At 42.6% G+C, this 21,063-nt stretch overlaps 1 protein-coding gene across 2 annotated transcripts in view; it reads right to left on the bottom strand.

Moving 5' to 3' along the window:
* The window catches only part of LOC106610753 (leukocyte tyrosine kinase receptor-like), a 72,266-nt gene extending 52,967 nt beyond the window's left edge, over positions 1-19,299 (bottom strand). For both annotated transcript variants that reach the window (XM_014210289.2, XM_014210290.2), the window contains exon 1: positions 18,999-19,299. In XM_014210289.2, coding sequence (XP_014065764.2) covers positions 18,999-19,053 — 55 coding nt within the window. In that variant the 5' untranslated portion in view covers positions 19,054-19,299. The remainder of the gene's footprint in view (positions 1-18,998) is intronic.
* Positions 19,300-21,063: the final 1,764 nt, after the last annotated feature.

The raw sequence follows: 21,063 nt of genomic DNA, 5'->3' as shown, positions 1-21,063 counted from the left end.
GAAACACGCACCACGAAATGGAGATAGCAGGAGCAGAAAAAACCCATTTCGATGTCGCTCGGTGTGCGCCTAGTGCAAGGCCCCTAGGCACTTGCCCAGAGGGAAGTTACAGCCCTTACCCGTTCCACAACGGCCGTGGTCGCACCTATCGGTGGATTTCCTCACGGATCTTCCTCCCTCACAGGGGAACACCACGATCCTGGTCGTTGTGGATCGGTTCTCTAAGTCCTGCCGTCTCCTTCCTTTGCCCGGTCTCCCTACGGGGTGCCTGAGGATATAGTGTCTGATCGAGGTCCCCAGTTCACGTCAAGGGTCTGGAGGGCGTTCATGGAGCATCCGGGGGTCTTGGGCAGGCTTTCACCCCGAGAGTAACGGGCAGGTGGAGAGGGTAAACCAGGATGTGGGTAGGTTTCTGCGGTCTTATTGCCAGGACCGGCTGGGGGAGTGGGCGGCACCTTGGCATCAGAGCCAGATCGAGGCTCCTGCGGTGGACGAATGGTTTAAGCGCTCGGAGGAGACCTGGGACGCCGCTCATGTGCACCTGCAACAGGCCGTGAGGCGTCAGAAGGCGAGCGCCGATCACCACCGCAGCAAGGCCCTGGTGTTCGCACCGGGGGATCGGGTCTGGCTCTTGACCCGAAACCTGCCCCGAAACCTGCCCTGCCGAAAGCTGGAAAGTCCTGAGGAGACTGAACGAGGTTTGCTACAGGTTACAGCTTCCCCCAGATTACCGTATTAACCCCTCGTTCCATGTGTCTCTCCTCGGGCCGGTGGTGGCTGGTCCACTCCAGGAGTCTGAGGTGCAGGAGGTTCCTCCGCCCCCTCTGGACATCGAGGGGGCTCCGGCGTATGCTGTTCGAGCCATACTTGGCTCGAGGCGTCGGGCGAGGGACCTTCAGTACCTCGTGGAGTGGGAGGGGTACGGTCCGGAGGAGAGATGCTGGGTGCCGGTGGAGGACGTTTTGGACCCTTCGTTGCTGTGGGATTTCCACCGTCTCCATCCGGATCGCCCTGCGCCTCGTCCTCCGGGTCGTCCCCGAGGTCGGTGTCGACGCGCGGCTCCTGTCACGACTTCCGCTGAAGTCGGTCCCTCTCCTTGTTCGGGCGGCGTTCGGTGGTCGACATCGCCGGCCTTCTAGCCATCGCCAATCCACTTTTCATTTTCCATTTGTTTTGTCTTTGTTTTAAACACCTGATTTCAATTCCCAATTACATGTTCATTATTTAACCCTCTGTTTTCCCCATGGTTTTTGTGCGTGTTTATTTTATGTATTTCGGTCCTTTTGTGTGGGTTTGGTATTTACTACATGGAATGTATATTATTGAATAAAGTTACTTTTATTACGCCTTTTATTGCGCCTGACTCCTCTGCACCAGCTACACCCAGACCGTTACAGAGTTTGGTGCTGATCCAACACACTTCCTTCAAACACGTTGAACCACAAGGGTATACTTTATCACCATTTAAAGAAAACAGGGATGAGAGGGGATGAGGGATGAGACTCACATGAGCTTAAAATAGGAAGTAACTCCTGGACATTGGGCTCCCTTGTAAAAATAGATTAACGATTTGATTCCAAGTGTAATCCTTTTCTATTCTAAAATGTTATGATACTGTATATTGTGTATCCATCCATACTTAGGGACTCGTACAATACAGCTTCAGCATCAATATAATATCTACAGTATGATCTGACTCAGAGCCATTAGTGTCCTCCTAAGTGAAGCAGTTATGTTTGACCTTGAATTGAAACCAGCTCCAGAGGCTAAGGAGTATCTTGGAAGAAGAGGGGACAGACAGTGGAGTCACTGATAAACAGAGCAGCACATGTGTTGAAAGCACATCTGTTCAACACATCTGTTCTCTTCATTAGAAGTGCTTGACATTCATTAGGTTCCAGGACAGTGAAACCGCACAGCGCTCTTCACCAAGCCTGTCAACAGGAATGTTTTCCTCATTAACTGAAGGTTTCCGCATTCCTGTCATATTATATAGAGCTGAGATAAAGCAGTTCTGTTCCTTACCCTGTATAGAGTTAATCATGATCAAATATAACAAGGGATTATGTCCTGCAGTCAACTTCCTTCAAACACTATATTATACATTAGTGGAATGAAAACAGGTTAACATGGCTCTTCCTGACTGGTATCCATTCAGGTAGGAATATTGCCCTTTTCATTTATTCCACTATAGCAGGGAGACTGACAAAGTCCAGCAACTTAACTGGTCAGCCTATTTTAATTAGGTCTACTCTGTTAGTCTGTGACTGGTACTAGATTTACTGTGGTTACAGACTTAAGTAACTCTGGAGTCAACCAAAAACTTATTTGCTGAAACTCATTGTTCTAAGAGATGAGGAAGATGTCAATCTGACAAATTCAAGCCCTATTAACAGGAAGTTAGAGCAGGTTTTTAGACATAGAGAACCAAACCTATGATAACAGAACATTGAATTCCAAAACATTGGTCATGACCCACCACAGGAAATTGTGTTTCAGGTTTTATTTTCTTGCTCATTCCAGACATATCGTATGGGGCTGTCCACCAGAACTCTGACGCACGCCACTGACACATCGAGGAGAGCAGTGCTGCAGAAAATCAAATACACCGGAGACTGGGCTCTTGTGATTACAGATATCCTCAAGAGCACAAACTCAACAGCCCAGAGGTCAAACTCAGCAGAATATGCTCTCTGTTAATCAGCCAGCCAAAATACCACGACAGTGAAAATTGGCAATTTCCAAAGGCGTTTGTTCAGGAGGAACCCTAGATTTGGACAGACCACAGACAGGATGGAAATATCCAGGCCTCCAGCTGTAATAAGTTCCTCTTTGTTTTTCAAACTAAACACAACTGGGAACAGGGTCTGTGCTGCAACTTGTCTCGTCCTTTTCTACCCAGAGAGACTATTGACCACTAGGAAAAACATGGCTACCGCACCGCAAGACCACGACAAAATACAGGGTCTGTTGTTGGAGCAAAATGCTGGTCTTTTCCCTGCCCACTTCTAAGGACCTATTCATATGCAATGAATCAGGCTTTTGGCATTTCCCAAAAATTACACCATAATTCAATTTATAATTTAATTGGTTGCAGCTAGGCTTGAATTAGATTCAGGGGTTCCTCAGACCTCAGACCCCTGTCCTTCCATTTACACTAAAAGCCCACATCATCCAGACATTCTGCCCCCCACACATCCTCTCTATCCCCCATCCATCCACTCACCTCATCACAACCTCGCTTTCCCATTAATACATTGAAAAGTGAGGTTTTATATAATCTTCAGTTCTTTCCCGTCAGTGGAAATTGGCCATTTTTAGAGGACTTTGTTCGGCAGGGACAGGAAGGAAATATGAGCCATCACAACCACCACAACCTCACTTTCCCATTAACACATTAAAATCTATTGATAAAAACACATCTGGACAAATTCAGGCATAAGTTTGGATGTGGGGACGAGTCGGAAATGTCTCACCGCAACGCCACTGACATATTCGCTTGTTACCATATTCGCTTGTTAGCTAAACATGAGCACAATTCCCGCTTGTATTTACAGCCCCTTTTACCCAAAATCGTGACTTGATTGGGAGAGTTGAGGAGTCTCCCCAGAATTGTTTTTCTGAATATCAGACAAAAGCTGACATTCTCCCCAGACTTTGTGCCGTTGCCTATAGGCTTACGCTGCTTTAAGTTCGGGGATATCCGAGACTATGCATAATGTTGGTGAAATTACATTATATGACCAAAAGTATGTGGACCGGACATACTGCTCATCAAACATCTCATTCCAAAATCATGGGCATTAATATGGAGTTGCTCTCCCGCGCTGCTATAACAGCCTCCACTCTTCTGGGAAGGCTTTCCAATAGATGTTGGAACATTGCTGCAGGGACTTGCTTCCATTCAGCCACAAGAGCATTAGTGAGGTCGGGCACTGATGTTGGGCGATTAGGCCTGGCTTGCAGTCGGCGTTCCAATTCATCCCAAAGGTGTTTGATGGGGTTGAGGTCAGGGCTCTGTGCAGGCCAGTAAAATTCTTTCACACCGATGTCGACAAGTCATTATGGACCTCGCTTTGTGCACAGGGGCATTGTCATGCTGAAACAGGAAAGGACCTTCCCCAAACTGTTGCCACAAAGTTGGAAGCACAGAATCGTCTACAATGTCATTGTATGCTGGAGCATTAAGATTTCCCTTCACTGCAACTAAAGGGCCAAGCCCGGACCATGAAAAAAAGCTCCAGACCATTATTTGTCTTCCACCAAACTTTACAGTTGGCACTATGCATTGGGGCAAGTAGCGTTCTCCTGGCATCCGCCAAACCCAGATTGTTCCGTCGGACTTCCAGATGGTGAACACTCCAGAGAACGCGTTTCCACTGCTCCAGAGTCCATTGGCGGCGAGCTTTACATCACTGCAGCCGACACTTCGCATTGCGCATGGTGATCTTACGCTTGTGTGCGGCAGCTCGGCCATAGAAACCCATTTCATGAAGCTCCCGACGAACAGTTCTTGTTCTGACGTTGGTTCCAGAGTCAGTTTGGAACTCGGTAGTGAGTGTTGCAACCGAGGACAGCGCTTCAGCACTCGGCGGTCCCATTCTTTGAGCTTGTGTGGCCTACCACTTCACGGCTGAGCTGTTGTCACTCCTAGACGTTTCCACTTCACAATAACAGCACTTACGGTTGATCAGGGCAGCTCTAGCAGGCAGAAATTTGACAAACTGACTTCTTGGAAAGGTGGCATCCTATGACGGTGCCATGTTGAAAGTCACTGAGCTCTTCAGTAAGGCCATCCTACTGCCAATGTTTGTCTATGGCGATTGCATGGCTGTGTGCTCGATTTTATACACCTGTCAGCAACGGGTGGGGCTGAAATAGCTGAATCGACTAATTTGAATGGTTGTCCACATACTTTTGTATATATAGTGTAGATGGCATCATCTTCATAGAAAAGGTGAGAACCTTTAAATTCTGCATTAAAATCAACAATTCCATAGTGAGTCATGCAAACTACGGTACAGAAGGCCATCATTTAATAGACGTGTCAGTCTGTATTCCATTCAGGGAGGCCTGCAATCTAACTGCTTCAATCATTCACTTAACATAAATTGAGGGATTGATTAACTGAAAACATGTTGAGAGTCTTTATCATTTAGAACAATATCTGAAGGGGGTAAATACATTTTCACAGCCTGGTTTTGACTATCCACCTGGAAATGGCTCATCACTGGCTTATGAAGGAGCAGGTGATATGCCATGGACAGTTTTGTACACTAAATCAGATGAGGGCTTACCTATTGGGAGCACTACTTTATTTAATAAAATACAATTTAATACAACTTTAATACATATTTGTTTAAGATAAATACATTTCCATCATCTTCACTCTGGTGCATTATCATTCTTCCTGTTTTGTCTTTCGTTCTTCTATGTTTTGGAGTCTGGTCTTCTTTGGTCTGTTATTTAGAAGGGTTCTGTTGTTTTTTGGTTTATATATGATGTCCATTAGGTCCAGGTATTTACAAAGGGGTCCAGTTTCAAGTGGATTTTAGCTGTTATTTGTTCCATATCTTGGATTTCGTTGGTTATGTTGGTCTAGTCCTGGATGGTTGGTATTTGAGGTGATAGCCAGTGTCTTGTTATTGCTTTCTTACTTCTGGCCAATAAGATGTTATATAGCAGGCCTCCTGAGTGGCACAGCAGTCTAGGGCACTGCATCACAGTGCTAGATGCGTCACTACAGACCCTGGTTTGTTCCCAGGCTGTATCACTCCGTGTTCGGGAGTCCCATAGGGCGGCGCACAATTGGCCCAGTGTCGTCCGGGTTAGGGGAGGGTTTGGCCGGGGTAGGCAGTTATTGTAAAATAAGATTTTGTTCCTAACTGACTTGCCTAGCTAAGAAAAAAAATTATTGGGCCATGTGTTTAACAGATGTAAAGCACATCAGACAGTAAAACCTTGTCATTCACTACTTAAGAATTCGAATGTCTGAATATGCCATCACTCATTATTTCCCTCTAATTGAGCGTTAGGAGCAACAAGCTACAAAATGGTTTGCATCAAAGGCACCATCTGTAGTATATTATTGTGTTTTCTAAATGTCCTTGAGTCTTAAAGAGTTTTCATATTCTTCCTCTTTATTCAAATATATTCACACACCTCGTTAATTGCTAATTGAGACAAGATTCACAATTAACTGCTTACTTAAATGAATAGCCCATCTGTTCAATTACATTGACGATTCATACAGTAAAAAAAAAATATTAATATGCCATCATAATAAACAGATTCAAGTAAGAATCAAAGTATTGGAGGTACAGCGTAATCGAAACATATTCATACCCCTTGACCTTTTACACATTTTGTTACGTTACAGCCTTATTCTAAAATGGATTAAAACATTTTTAATCCACATCAATCTACACACAATAAACCATAGTGACAAAGAAAATCTAGGTTTTTATTCATTTTTGCAAATGTATTACAAATTAGGAATAGGAATACCTTATTTACAAAAGTATTCAGACCCTTTTCTATGAGATAAGGTGCATCCTGTTTCCATTGATCATGCTTGAAATGTTTCTACAACTTGATTGGAGTCCACCTGTAGTAAATTCAATCATTGTACATTATTTGGAAAGGAACACACCTGTCTATATAATTTCCCACAGTTGACAATGCATGTCAGAGCAAAACCCAAGCAATGAGGTCAAAGGAATTTTCCATAGCACTCCGAGTAAGGATTGTGTGGAGGCACATATCTCGTGAAGGGTACCAGTAAAAGGCACATGACAGTTCGCTTGGAGTTTGCCAAAAGGTACCAAAAGGACTCTCAGACCATGAGAAACAAGATTCTCTGGTCTGATGACGCGTCACGTCTGGAGGAAACCTGGCAACATCTTATGGCGAAGCATGGGGGTGGCAGCATTATGCTGTGGGGTTGTTTTTCAGCGGCAGGGACTGGGAGACTAGTCAGGTTTGAGGGAAAGATTAATGAAAAAAAGTATAGAGAGATCCTTGATGAAAACCTGCTCCAGAGTGCTCAGGTTCATCTTCCAACAGGACAACAACCCTAAGCACACAGCCAAGAGTGGCTTTGGGACAAGTCTCTGAATGTCCTTGAGTGACCAGCTAGAGCCCGTACTTGAACCCGATCTAACATCTCTTGAGACACCTGAAAATAGCTGTTCTGTGTCGCTACCCATCCAACCTGACAGAGCTTGAGAGGATCTGCAGAGAAGAATGGGAGAAACTCCCCAAATACGTGTGCCAAGCTTGTAGCGTCACACCCAAGAAAACTTGAGTCTGTAATCGCTGCCAAAGGTGCTTATGTACAGTTGAAGTCGGAAGTTTACATACACGTTAGCCAAATACATTTAAACTCAGTTTTTCACAATTCCTGAGTAAAAATTCCCTGTTTTAGGTCAGTTAGGATCACCATTTTATTTTAAGAATGTGAAATGTCAGAATAATAGTAGAGAGAATGATTTATTTCATCTTTTATTTCTTTCATCACATTCCCAGTGGGTCAGAAGTTTACATACACTCAATTAGTATTTGGTAGCATTGCCTTGTTAGTATTTGGTAGCATGTTTCGGGTAGCCTTCCAAATGCTTCCCATAATAAGTTGGGTGAATTTTGGCCCATTCCTCTTGACAGAGCTGGTGTAACTGAGTCAGGTTTGTAGGCCTCCTTGCTTGCACATGATTTTTCAGTTCTGCCCACACATTTTCTATAGGCTTGAGGTCAGGGCTTTGTTATGGCCACTCCAATACCTTGACGTTGTTGTCGTTAAGCCATTTTGCCACAACTTGGAAGTATGCTTGGGGTCATTGTCCATTTGGAAGACCCAGTCAAGGGGTCTGAATACTTTCCGAATGCACTGTATATATTCTTGCCAAGTCCAACATTCCCCCAAATCCAGTCTCTAACCTAATGTTAACTATATTACCATAGCATAAAGTTAGCGTATTGAATCTGCTATGACAGCACAGACAGGTTTTCACAATGGCCTGAACAGCTCTTCCATAGAAGAGCCTCTTTACACTACACTTGTTTGACGACACATACTAGTTCCACAACACATAGTTTTGTAGTGTAAAGAGAGTGATCTAGCTTCAAAACTCTCTTTCCCAAGCCACCTTGGTATGTACAGTAGTGTGGGACACCCCTCTGAGTGGTATAGTGTAAAGACAATGGCTCTCCAACGCCTCATGCCCCTGCAAACTGCAATAAATTAACTGAGTTCTGACTCTGGGTATGTAGAAAAAGGGCTTACATGACAAAATCTCGCACCATCCCTTTAAGTTCAAACAGATCGAGCAGTGGCAAAAATTAGAGCCATGAGTGCATAGCCACTGCTCTCTCCTCATCATCTCCCTACAGTGTATAGGCACGCATCAGTTATATTTCCGATGGTGTCAACATAATTACATTTTCATGCATTTGGGAGTAGAATGTATTTTTTTTTAAATCACCAGAAATGACCTTATCACAGTCGTTGTATTAAAAAAAAATCTCACGGGAGGCAGTGACCCCCACTACTTACTTTGCCACCGCTGCTGAAAAAAATCCTAGGGGAAACACTACATCTATCTACGATAATATGGTGTATAGCCTACTGTACATATTTCTGTACAAAGACTGTTCACAATAGCAGTGTCTTAACTAAAGGAGCTCCCTTCCAACTGAGATTTTCTCCAGTAGACATGTCGTGTAGACAATACGTAACCAATGTACCACTCTACTCATGTAACATGCCTGCTAGAAGTCACATCAACATGAGTTTATTTTTTTATAGATTGGATCTGTTCCAAGAAAAAGGTAACTGGCACTTGCATTGAATTCATTCAGCTTGTATATCAATTCTAAATAATCAAATGAAGTTAGAGTACAAGTAAATGAAATAAATGTGAAGCTTCAGCAAGTATGGACAGTAGATTTCAAAGACAACGTATAGAGAAATTCCCTTTGCTGTCTGCTGTTGGTGTTAATTTCACCTAGACAGAATACTAAGCATTACTGGAGGGAGGGAACAGACGTTAACTGCCGTTCTTCTTATTAAAACACAAATTAAGTTAAGCAGATCGCCTCCTTTCCCTTCTTGGTTATTGAAAAGTCTACAGTGAACAAAAAGCCCTACAGTACATACCACTATAGCTCAATGATTCCAATGAGAGTGACTCTGGGTCGAACATGGTTATTTTAATGAATCAATTATATTTTCATAAGTAACCTCAAATCAGGTTTCGATTCCTTCCTTACTTTTGGCAGTTGCTTCTTCAATCATACTAAAAGCAAAAGTCAAATCCAAACAATGCACAGGGCTATTTAGACTGAGACGAAGAGGTATAATTCTGGTAATAGTTAACTGGCATTTACAGGAAAACATTTTCGTCATCTTGCAGAACAACAAATGCTCAAACATGTTCTGCAAACTAAGTTGTAGATGGTCTATTTTCATTAGTATGCTAGAAGAAGAACTAATTGATTGTGCCACAGAGGTGAAAATGATACCAATATTTGCTCATTCAGAGTGAGAACTATGTCCTGTTTTCCCTTGCGGAATATATTTTTTTGTGATTTCACTGTGATGACCATTGGATAGGTTATTTAATCAGTTATGTGGATAATACGGGCAGCGAATCAACTATGCACCAGAAAGCCAATGCCATTGGTGAGCTATCTAAGCAATGCCAGGAAATAATACATCAAATCAGTAGAGAAGCATGGCTTCACTTTTAATGTCTCTTGCTTTATAAAACCAATCCAAATGGTATTTGTCACAACAGGTAGACCTTACCGTGAAATGCTTACTTATGAGCACAATGCAGAGTAAGTAAGAAAGATTTGCTCAATAAACTAAAGTAAAAACAGAAACATAATAAATTAACAATAACGAGCCTATACACTATGGATACCGGTACCGAGTCAATGCGCAGGCGTACGGGTTAGTTGAGGTAATTGATGTAATACATTATACATACAAAAGTATGTGGACACACCTTCAAATTAGTGAATTTGGCCACTTCAGCCACACTCACGCTGTTATTGTGAAATGGAAACATCTAGGAGCAACAACGGCTCAGCCGCAAAGTAATATACACCACACAAGCTCACAGAACGGGACCGCCAAGTGCCGAAGCGAGTAGCTTGAGTTCCAAACTGCCTCTGGAAGCAACGTCAGCACAATAAGTGTTTGTCAGGAGCTTCAAGAAATGGGTTTCCATGGCCGAGCAGTCGCACACAAGCCTAAGATTACCATGCGCAGTGCCAAGCATCAGCTGGAGTGGTGTAAAACTCGCCGCCATTGGACTCTGGAGCAGTGGAAACGCGTTCTCTGGAGTGATGAAACACACTTCATCATCTGGCAGTCCGACGGACAAATCTGGGTTTGGCGGATGCCAGGAGAACGCTACCTTGCCCCAACGCATAGTGCCAACTGTAAAGTTTGGTGGAGGAGGAATAATGGTCTGGGGCTGTTTTTCATTGTTTGGGCTAGGCCCCTTAGTTCCAGTGAAGGGAAATCTTAACACGACAGCATACAATGACATTCTGTGCTTCCAACTGTGTGGCAACAGTTTGGGGAAGGCCCTTTGCTCTTTCAGAATGACAATGCCCCTGTGTAAAAAGCGAGGTCCATACAGAAATGGTTTGTCTAAAACGGTGTGGAAGAACTTGACTGGCCTGCACAGTGCCCTGACCTAATTTTTCCCAAGATGGTGCTGCAGTAGGACGTGTGTATGTGTATCTGTCTCTGTCTTTGTCTTTTGTCTTTTCCTGTGTAAATAGCCGGTCTTTTTTGTATATATCTTAATCTCACTTTCTATCTACGAACTAAATATACTTTCCTGCAACCCGCCTCACCCAACGTGGTACGGATCTGCTATTTTTATTCCTTATAACTGGAACTTCCATCAGGAGATAGCCAGTTAACTAGCCAGTTAACTACTAGTCCTTGTTAGCCACGGCTAGCGGTCCTCGCCTTTTTTCCCCGTCAGCCTTAGCTCGGACAACACCTGCCAGTCTGCACAGCGCAATATCAACCCAGAGCATATCGGACTGCTTCTCTCTACCATATCACCGGATTCCTGCCGCTTTGGATCATTACACCAAATCATTACTCCGGATCATCGCAGCTAGCTAGCTGCAAACGATTGGCTACTGTTAGCTAACGCCTCTGTCCCGAAGCAAGCACCAGCTAGCCTTGAGCTAGCCTCGAGCTAGGCCCATATACCAGCTAATTCTAGGGCTACAATCCTCCTTTGCCAATTGGCCGCCGATCCATCACGACTGGACTGCCGACTGGACTGCTCGCCTAGCGCAGAAGTGACTACCGATCAGCACCTTGACTCACCTATTGCTGCTCTTTTGACCCTATGATCACTCGGCTACACAGCCGATGCCCCCTGGACTGTTTCAATAACACGGTACCTCATTTTGTTTACCTGTCGGCCCCAACCTCGAACTCAGGTCCTGTGTGTACCTAACTGACCAGTTCTGCGCATTCATCGCCATTTACCCGTTGTTGTCTTAGCTCTCCTGATCAACACCTGTGATTGCTTTATGCATCTCTCTAATGTCAATATGCCTTGTCTACTGCTGTCTTGGCTAGTTTTTACTGTTTTATTTCACTGTAGAGCCTTCAGTCCCACTCAAAATGCCTTAGATAGCTCTTTCGTCCCACCCCACACACATGCGGAGACCTCACCTGGCTTAACTTGTCCCTCCAGAGACGAAACCTCTCTCATCGTCACTCAACGCCTAGGTTTACCTCCACTGTACTCACATCCTACCATACTCTTGTCTGTACATTGTGCCTTGAATCTATTCTACCACGCCCAGAAATCTGCTCATTTTATTCTCTGTCCCCAACGCACTAGACGACCAGTTCTTATAGACTTTAGCCGCACCCTTATCCTACTCCTCCTCTGTTCCTCTGGTGATGTAGAGGTTAACCCAGGCCCTGTAACCCCTAGATCTACTCCTATTCCCCAGGCGCTATCATTTGTTGACTTCTGTAACCATATAAGCCTTGGTTTCATGCATGTTAACATCAGAAGCCTCCTCCTTAAGATTGTTTTATTCACTGCTTTACCACACTCCGCCAACCCTGATGTCCTAGCCGTGTCTGAATCCTGGCTTAGGATGGCCACAAATAATTCTAAAATGTCCATCCCCAACTACAACCTTTTCCACCAAGATAGAATGGCCAAAGGGGGTGGAGTTGCAATCTACAGCAGAGATAGCCTGCAGAGTTCTGTCATGCTATCCAGGTCTGTGCCCAAACAGTTCGAGCTTCTAGTTTTAAAAATCCACTTTTCCAGAAATAAGTTTCCACTGTTTGCGCTTGTTATAGACCCCCCTCAGGCCCCAGCTGTGCCCTAGACACCATATGTGAATTAATTGCCCCCCATTTATCTTCAGAGTTTGCACTGTTAGGTGACCTAAACTGGGATATGCTTAACACCCTGGCCGTCCTACAACCTAAGATAGATGCCCTCAATCGCACACAAATTATCATGGAACCTACCAGGTACCACCCTAAATCTGTAAACAAGGGTAACCTCATAGATATCATCCTGACCAACCTGCCCTCTAAATACAACTCTACCAGGATCTCAGCGATCACTGCCTCATTGCCTGCATCCGTAATGGGCCCGCGGTCAAACGACCACCCCTCATCACTGTCAAACGCTCCCTAAAACACTTCAGTGAGCAGGCCTTTCTAATCAACCTGGCCCGGGTATCCTGGAAGGATACTGACCTCATTCCAGTCAGTAGAGGATGCCTGGTTATTCTTTAAAAGTGCTTTACTCACCATCTTAAATAAGGATGCCCCATTCAAAAAATGTAGAACTAAGAAGAGATATCGTCCTTGGTTCACTCCAGATCTGACTGCCCTTGACCAGCACAAAAACATCCTGTGGCGTACTGCACTAGCATCGAATAGCCCATCCTGTGGCTAGCTTTTTCAAACAGAAATTTGCATCCTGTAGCACAAACTCCAAAAAGTTCTGGGACACTGTAAAGTCCATGGAGAATAAGAGCACCTCCTCCCAGCTGCTAGGAAACACTGTCAGAGGCTAGGAAACACTGTCACCACCGATAAATCTACGATAATCGAGAATTTCAATAAGCATTTTTCTACGGCTGGCCATGCTTTCCACCTGGCTACCTCTACCCCGGTCAACAGCTCGGCACCCCCCACAGCATCTTGCCCAAGACTCCCCCATTTCTCCTTCACCCAAATCCAGATAGCCGATGTTCTGAAAGAGCTGCAAAATCTGGACCCCTACAAATCAGCTGGGCTAGGCAATCAGGACCCTCTCTTTCTAAAATTATCCGCCGCAATTGTTGCAACCCCTATTACTAGCCTGTTCAACCTCTCTTTTGTATTGTCTGAGATCCCTAAAGATTGGAAAGCTGCCGCGGTCATCCCCTCTTCAAAGGGGGTGACACTAGGCCCAAACTGTTACAGACCTATATCTATTCTACCCTGCCTTTTTAAAGTCTTCGAAAGCCAAGTGAACAAATAGATCACCGACCATTTAGAATCCCACCGTACCTTCTCCACTATGCAATCTGGTTTCCGAGCTGGTCACGAGTGCACCTCAGCCACGCTCAAGGTCCTAAATGATATCATAGTCGCCATCGATAAAAGACAGTACTGTGCAGCCGTATTCATCGACCTGGCCAAGGCTTTCGACTCTGTCAATCACCGCATTCTTATCGGCAGACTGAACAGCCTTGGTTTCTCAAATGACTGCCTCGCCTGGTTCACCAACTACTTCTCAGATAGAGTTCAGTGTGTCAAATCGGAGGGCCTGTTGTCCGGACCTCTGGCAGTCTCTATGGGGGTGCCACAGGGTTAAATTCTCAGGCCGACTCTCTTCTCTGTATACATCAATGATGTCGCTTTTGCTGCTGGTGATTCTCTGATCCACCTCAACAGCACAGCACTCTGTAGGGTAGCACCATGGTGTAGCCGGAGGACAGCTAGTTTCCACCCTCCTCTGGGTACATTGACTTCAACACAAACCTAGGAGGCAACCCCTTCCATAGACTTACACAGTAATTATGACAACTTCCAGAGGACCTCCTCCAACCTATCAGAGCTCTTGCAACATGAACTGACATGTTGTTCAACCAATCCAAGGATCAGACAATGAATATTGTACTGAAAGCATACAGTACTGCTAGCTAGCACTGCAGTGCTTAAAATGTGGTGAGTAATTGACTCAAAAGGAGAGAAAGACAATAGTTAAAAAGTTTTGAACAAATTCATTTATTCAAAATTTAGTAGAAACAAGAGAGTGAGCTAGCTATATTTCATATTTTTTCACTTTCACTTTCACTTACTTAGCTAGTGAATGCAGCTAGCTAGTTTAGCATACTCAAACACCCGGCTCAAACAGAGAGGGATGCTTTGTTACCTAGCTGGCTATGGCTATCTAACACTGGAACTCTTCCAAGTCAAGGTAAGCTTTTGGTTTTATTAATTTATTGCCACCGGGGCCCACCGGTGTAACTGCTCAACTGCTTGCTGACTGTACACTGTACTGCATGATTGTAGCGGGTTTACTAACGTGTTAGTTCTAGTAGCTATGTTGACTTGACGTTAGCTAATATGGTGGAAACAATGTAGGCTGTGTGTAGCGGTTATCGTTAATGATATGAAGGTTTGGCTTGGAAAGTTGTTTGTATGTAGCCGCTATGAAAGTGAACTGTGTTTGCGTGGGATCAGGGATGTATTCATTCTGCCAATTCTGTTGAAAAAATATTTCTTAAACGGAAGCAAATGGATAGAAACAGGGATAAACATACCTGAATTTGTCCAATAGAAGCTTTCGTTTGCAACTGTTGGACTAATGATTAAACCCTAGTTTAGCTAGATTGTGCAAGGCGGTATTGAATATGTATGTTTGTCACCTTGATTACTCAAATTTCTCTCGATCTGTGCACCTACTTTGTAAATGTTCATTCAGAGGCTAGGTTGTAGCAACCTCATGGATGGGTATAGGGAACATTTTAGAATCATGTAGTAGCCTAAACCTTTCAATGTTACATTGAGCTGGGTGAATGAAATATGAATGACAGGCATCAAATATGCTGTAATAGAAAAAAGACCATGCTCACACATTTTTTTCTGTCCTCCCTCATCTTTAACAGCAACGATCACCACTTTCAGTGTAGTACAGTGCATTTGGAAAGAATTCAGACCCCTTGACTTTTTCAAAAGGCTGTTACTTTACAGGCTTATTCTAAAATGGATTCAATTGTATTTTTTCGTCATAAAGGGAAATACAATACTTCATAATGACAAAGCAAAAATAGGTTTTTATAAAAAATGGAAACATCACATTTACATAAGTATTCAGACTCTTTAATCAGTACTTTTCTGAAGTACCTTTGGCAGCGATTACAGCCTCAAGTCTTCTTGGGTATGATGCTACAAGCTTGGCACAACTGTATTTTGGGAGTTTCTCCCATTCTTCTCTGCGGATCCTCTCAAGCTCTGTCAGCTCAATAGTTCAATATTGGTTTCATCAGACCAGAGAATCTTGTTTCTCATGGTCTGAGAGTCTTTAGGTGCCTTTTGGCAAACTCCAAGCGGGCTGTCATGTGCCTTTTACTGAGGAGTGGCTTCCGTCTGGCCACTCTACCATAAAGGCCTGATTGGTGGAGTGCTGCAGAGATGGTTGTCCTTCTGGAAGGTTCTCCCATCTCCACAGAGGAACTCTGGAGCTTGGTCAAAGTGACCATCGGGTTCTTGGTCACCTCCCTTACCAAGGCCATTCTACCCCGATTGCTCAGTTTGGCCAGGCAGCCAGCTCTAGGAAGAGTATTGGTGGTTCCATTTAAGAATGATGGAGGCCACTGTGTTCTTGGGGACCTTCAATGCTGCAGCCATTTTTTGGTATCCTTCCCCAGATCTGTGCCTTGACACAATACTGTCCCGGAGCTCTACGGACAATTCCTTCGACCTCATGGCTGCTCTGACATGCACTATCAACTGTGGGACCTAATATAGACAGGTGTGGGCCTTTCCAAATCATGTCCAATCAATACCACAGGTGGACTCCAATCAAGATGTAGAAACATCTCAAGGATGATAAATGGAAACAGGATACACCTGAGCTCAATTTTGAGTCTCGTAGAAAAGGGTTTGAATACTTAAGTAAATAAGGTATTTCAGCTTTTTTTTTTATAAATTTGCTAACATTTCTTAAAATCTGTTTCCGCTTTGTCATTATGGGGTATTGTGTGTAGATTGATCAGGGAAAAATGTTTTAATAACAAAATGTGGAAAAATACTTTCCGATTGCACTGTATGTGTGAGTGTGTGGTTAGAATCCAGTGAGTGTACATTGAGCCTGTTCAAGAAATAACAATAAAAGAAGCCAGTAATGTAAATAGTCCAGGTAGCCATTTGATTAACTGTTCAGCAGTTTTATGGCTTGGGGGTAGAATCTGTTAAGGAGCCTTTTTGGTCGCAGACTTGGCGCTCTGGTACCGCTTGCCGTGTGGTAGCAGAGAGTACAATCTATGTGCTTCTACATCTGCATTGCTTGCTGTTTAGGGTATTAGGCTGGGTTTCTGTACAGCACTTTGTGACATCGGCTGATGTAAAAAGGGCTTTATAAATACATTTGATTGATTGATGACTTGGGTGGCTTGAGTCTTTGACAATATTTGGGGCCTTCCTCTGACACCGCCTGATATAGGAAGCTTGGCCCCAGTTATGTACTGGTCCGTACGCACTACCTTCTGTAGTGCCTTGCGGTCGGAATGCCTGAGTAGTTGCTATACCAAGTGGTGAAGCAACCAGTCAGGATGCTCTCGATGGTGCAGCTATAGAACTTTTTGAGGATCTGAGGTCCCATGCCAAATCTTTTCAGACACCTGAGGGGGTGTTGTCGTGCCCTTATCACAACTGTCTTGGTGTGTTTGGACCATGATAGGTCCTTAGTGATGTGAACACCAAGTAACTCGAAACTCTCGACACGCTCCACTACAGCCCCGTCGATGTGTTTGGGGGCGTGCTTGGCCCTTCTTTTCCTGTAGTCCACGATTAGCTCCTTTGTCTTATAAGGTACTGCCTCAAGGTCAAGGATTTAACGTTTAACCTGATTTTTAGATATTTTTAAGATACCACTGTAGGTTGAAAATACACAAGACAGACAACATTTCAAGATAACAACTTATTATAAGGGACAAGCTGGTGATTTGAAGTTTTAATATTGAGAAATATGTGTAGTTCTATGGTAGCAGCTGCCAGCACAGTCAAACGTGCAAGCTAGATTATCTACAAATGTGCACACTACAAATCAGCATTTGTTTTGGTTGTTTTCAGACCCGATTAAATTATAAGCCTGTTATCAAAATAGTATATACATGCTTGGAATTCCCTGCCTCTATTTGACTAAACTAACAGTTCATCACAAGAAATATTTAGTTGGGAAATAAATTCATATATTACAATAAGATGTATTGGATAAACTATGGTGATTGGTCCCATCTACAAGACATGCGTTCAGTTTTAATGAGCACATGGATGACTACCAAAATAATAGAATCTGTGAAGCTGCACTATTTAAAATAATAAAGGTCTGTGAAAATAGTTCTGGTTCCTCTGATACCACTTTATTACAGTGTAATTACTCATTTGTTCTGATGTAATTAACTCATTTCATGTCAAATACTTCAATGTTCCTCATCTAAGGAATATTCTGCCGTGATATATAGCAAGAACGATTACATTAAACATAAATAAGCCACTATAAAGGAGAGCAAAACCACCTACTATAATTTGTTAATTAATACAGTTTTTCATATCATTTTTCTATTTCAAAAAGTTGAGAGATTTATGCTTTATCCATGCTTGGTTTAAAACATGTTTTAAACCAAGCCAAAACAACATTATATCAATTATTTATATTGAACTTACATTTGAACTTCATGAATCTTACATGAGTGTTTTCCTGTCATATTTATTTAACACAAATTGTGTTTTCCTAATGCATGATTTAGCATTAGCAACACATCAGCTTCTACTGCCACAATTCGTTTTAAGTAAAAAAAAAAAAAAATGGTATTTCAGTTTTTTATTTGTAATAAATGTGTCTGGGAGTGCAGTCATAATTACTCAGAAATCAGTGGGATGGCGTGTGTAGAATTTAGTGTGCTTATTTTCGAAATAAGCACTATATGCAGGTACAGTATATGCAGAAATGTAAACTACAGTTAAAACAGACATATTGAAGCAGGTTCCTCAGGAACTCTCTGATTGAGACATCATGGATTATTAAGATTGCAAAAATGTGCATATGGCTGTAAGGATAATGAAGGCTTACTCTTTAAGGAAATACAGTGAGGCATAGTTAAAGAAATATTGACAACATGGACTATCCATGTGAATATTGTTTTCAAATAATCCAGCACCATTCCAAATATTCAGGGTGCCAAGAATCACAATGTCAAATAGCAAAGAATTATTCAATGGCAGTAATGTTTATAATCACAGTTGACCTGAAGCTACAATAGGTCGCAAAATGGTTATCTGACCATCTCAGGCGATTATTCCTAAAACCTATGATCACACATTAATAACAATATTTCTCTAGAGAAATCCGTTGAGTAAACAAGTTGACTGCCACAACCTTTCCTAACAAACGGAAATGTGTCGTTCTGAATTTTCCAGGTGCAAGAATGACTCTAAATGACTCTAAAAGTATGTTAACCTTAATGATTCGGTCAGGAATGTGTATTAATCTCACAATAAAATGAATTGATTAATATGCCTGTCATAGAAGAAGAACATATCATGGCCGTGAGGGGAACTGATGCTGAAACTTCGAATGAAGTATATTCCTCGTATCTAGACCAAACTAAAGAGATTTTTTTTTTAAATAAAAAAAACATTATTGAAATTGACTCCTCAGTGCCGCAATATAGCCAATGAAATTGTAAATATATTACTATATTCTACTTACCTATCAAAACGCTGACAGCGATATTAATAAAAGTGTGTCTTCTTATACAATCCATGGCTCCTTTTGAAAGGATCCTAGAAAGAGTTGTCACTTTTTTGCACTTTTGCCACTTTTATTTATTAATGTTAACAAATGATAAACAACCAAAAACACGTTTTAGATCACCAAGTCCCAAGGACGTGCAGCCTTTTTGCGAGCGTAGTTTTTACTTCACCTTGCTGTAATAGTGGCGATGCTGCAGCGTTTCGGTCTGAATTGGCGAACCAACTCAAACTCACTCCCGAATGAATGCCTGCTCCTTCTCTTTGGGTTACCACTGCCTACTTAGAAACTTGGTCCTAAAGCCTGCCTGTGGTGTCATGCTGTATATTATTGCTTTGCAGAGGGCTTTGTGTATGGTGGTTGGTTGGTATGGTCATGTTTTACAGTTGGCACAGCCTGGTCTCATACAATAGACGTAACATAGTGAATGTAAATCCAGGACACTTAAATTAGTATGAAACGGTATGAAAAGTTTGGTAACCCTAAGGTTGTGAGTTTTAATCTCATCTTTACCATTATTGTAATTAGTAACCTTTAACTACTTGCTACTTTTTAGCCATTTTGCAACTACTTAGCATGTTAGCTAACCCTTCCCCTAACCCTAACTTTAATCCTTTTAGTTCACCCTAACCCTAAGGTCTCACAAAATCAAATTACTGAACACCTGAAAAAGTCTCTATTGCAAAGTGCAAAAGTCCATTCCTCTAACATGACCCCATTATGCCATTGGATTCTTCTTCTTACTGTATCATATTTCATTCCTTTTCATTCATCAGTGCTCCTCTTCTTGTAACATAGAAATTCAATATGTTGAGCGTCCATGTGTCGTGTCTGATGTGTTTTTAATACAGGATATGGTTACGCCTGTCACCTCGTAATAACCTGCTAATAGAGGTTTCCTGCTTTTGATGTGTTTGCAAAGATCAGTGAAGATCAAAGGCCACAGCTATCTCAGCATAACGCTAATAAGGGGTGTCTGAGTGTAATGCCAAGATAAAGACGATGCATGCTTAATCTGTATTTTTTCAAATGATGTTTGTGCATTACTATTTTAAAGCAATGGGCATATATTGTATATTAATAATCACATCACAGTGCTTTTGATCTATTGTATAGGATTAGGAACAATAGATGTCCTTATAGCTGTATGAACACATATAATAAAATGTTTGTAAAAGGAAGTTCAGAAAAGCTTGTCAAATCTTGTGTCAAATAAAAGCTAAGGGTCTATATTCTTTTTGAAATTGAGGCATATATGCACTCAGTGTCCAGTTTATTAGGTAAGCCCATGTAGTACTGGGGCGGACCCCACTTTTGGCTCCAGAACAGCCTGAATTCTTTGGGCATGGAAACCTTGCTCAATTGTTATGAAGGGACCTAACGTGTGCCAAGAAAACATTCCCCACACCATTACACCACCGCCACCACCGCCACCATACCGTTGACACCATGCAAGATGGGGCCATGGACTCTGCTTCGTCAAATCCTGACTGCCATCAGCATGACGCAACAGGAACCATGACTAGTCAGACCAGGCAATGTTTTTTCCACTCCTCACATATCGTCCAGAGCATGAAAAAAAACTAGCTTGAGCTACTACAGTTGAAGTCGGAAGTTTACATACACCTTAGCCAAATACATTTAAACTCAGTTTTTCACCATTCCTGACATTTAATCCTAGTAAAAATTCCCTGTCTTAGGTCAGTTAGGATCTCCACTTTATTTTATGAATGTGAAATGTCAGAATAATAGTTGAGAGAATGATTAATTTCAGCTTTTATTTCTTTCATCACATTCCCAGTGGGTCAGAAGTTTACATACACTCAATTAGTATTGGGTAGTAGGACTCCCCAAATACGTGTGCCAAGCTTGTAGCGTCACACCCAAGAAAACTTGAGTCTGTGATCGCTGCCAAAGGTGCTTATGTACAGTTGAAGTCGGAAGTTTACATACACGTTAGCCAAATACATTTAAACTCAGTTTTTCACAATTCCTGAGTAAAAATTCCCTGTTTTAGGTCAGT

The sequence above is a fragment of the Salmo salar genome, chromosome ssa09 (assembly GCF_905237065.1).
Source record: "Salmo salar chromosome ssa09, Ssal_v3.1, whole genome shotgun sequence".
In the NCBI taxonomy this organism is placed as follows: domain Eukaryota; kingdom Metazoa; phylum Chordata; class Actinopteri; order Salmoniformes; family Salmonidae; genus Salmo; species Salmo salar.
The sequence above is the reverse complement of the archived record's forward strand: the minus strand, read 5'-3'. Positions and strand labels throughout refer to the sequence as shown.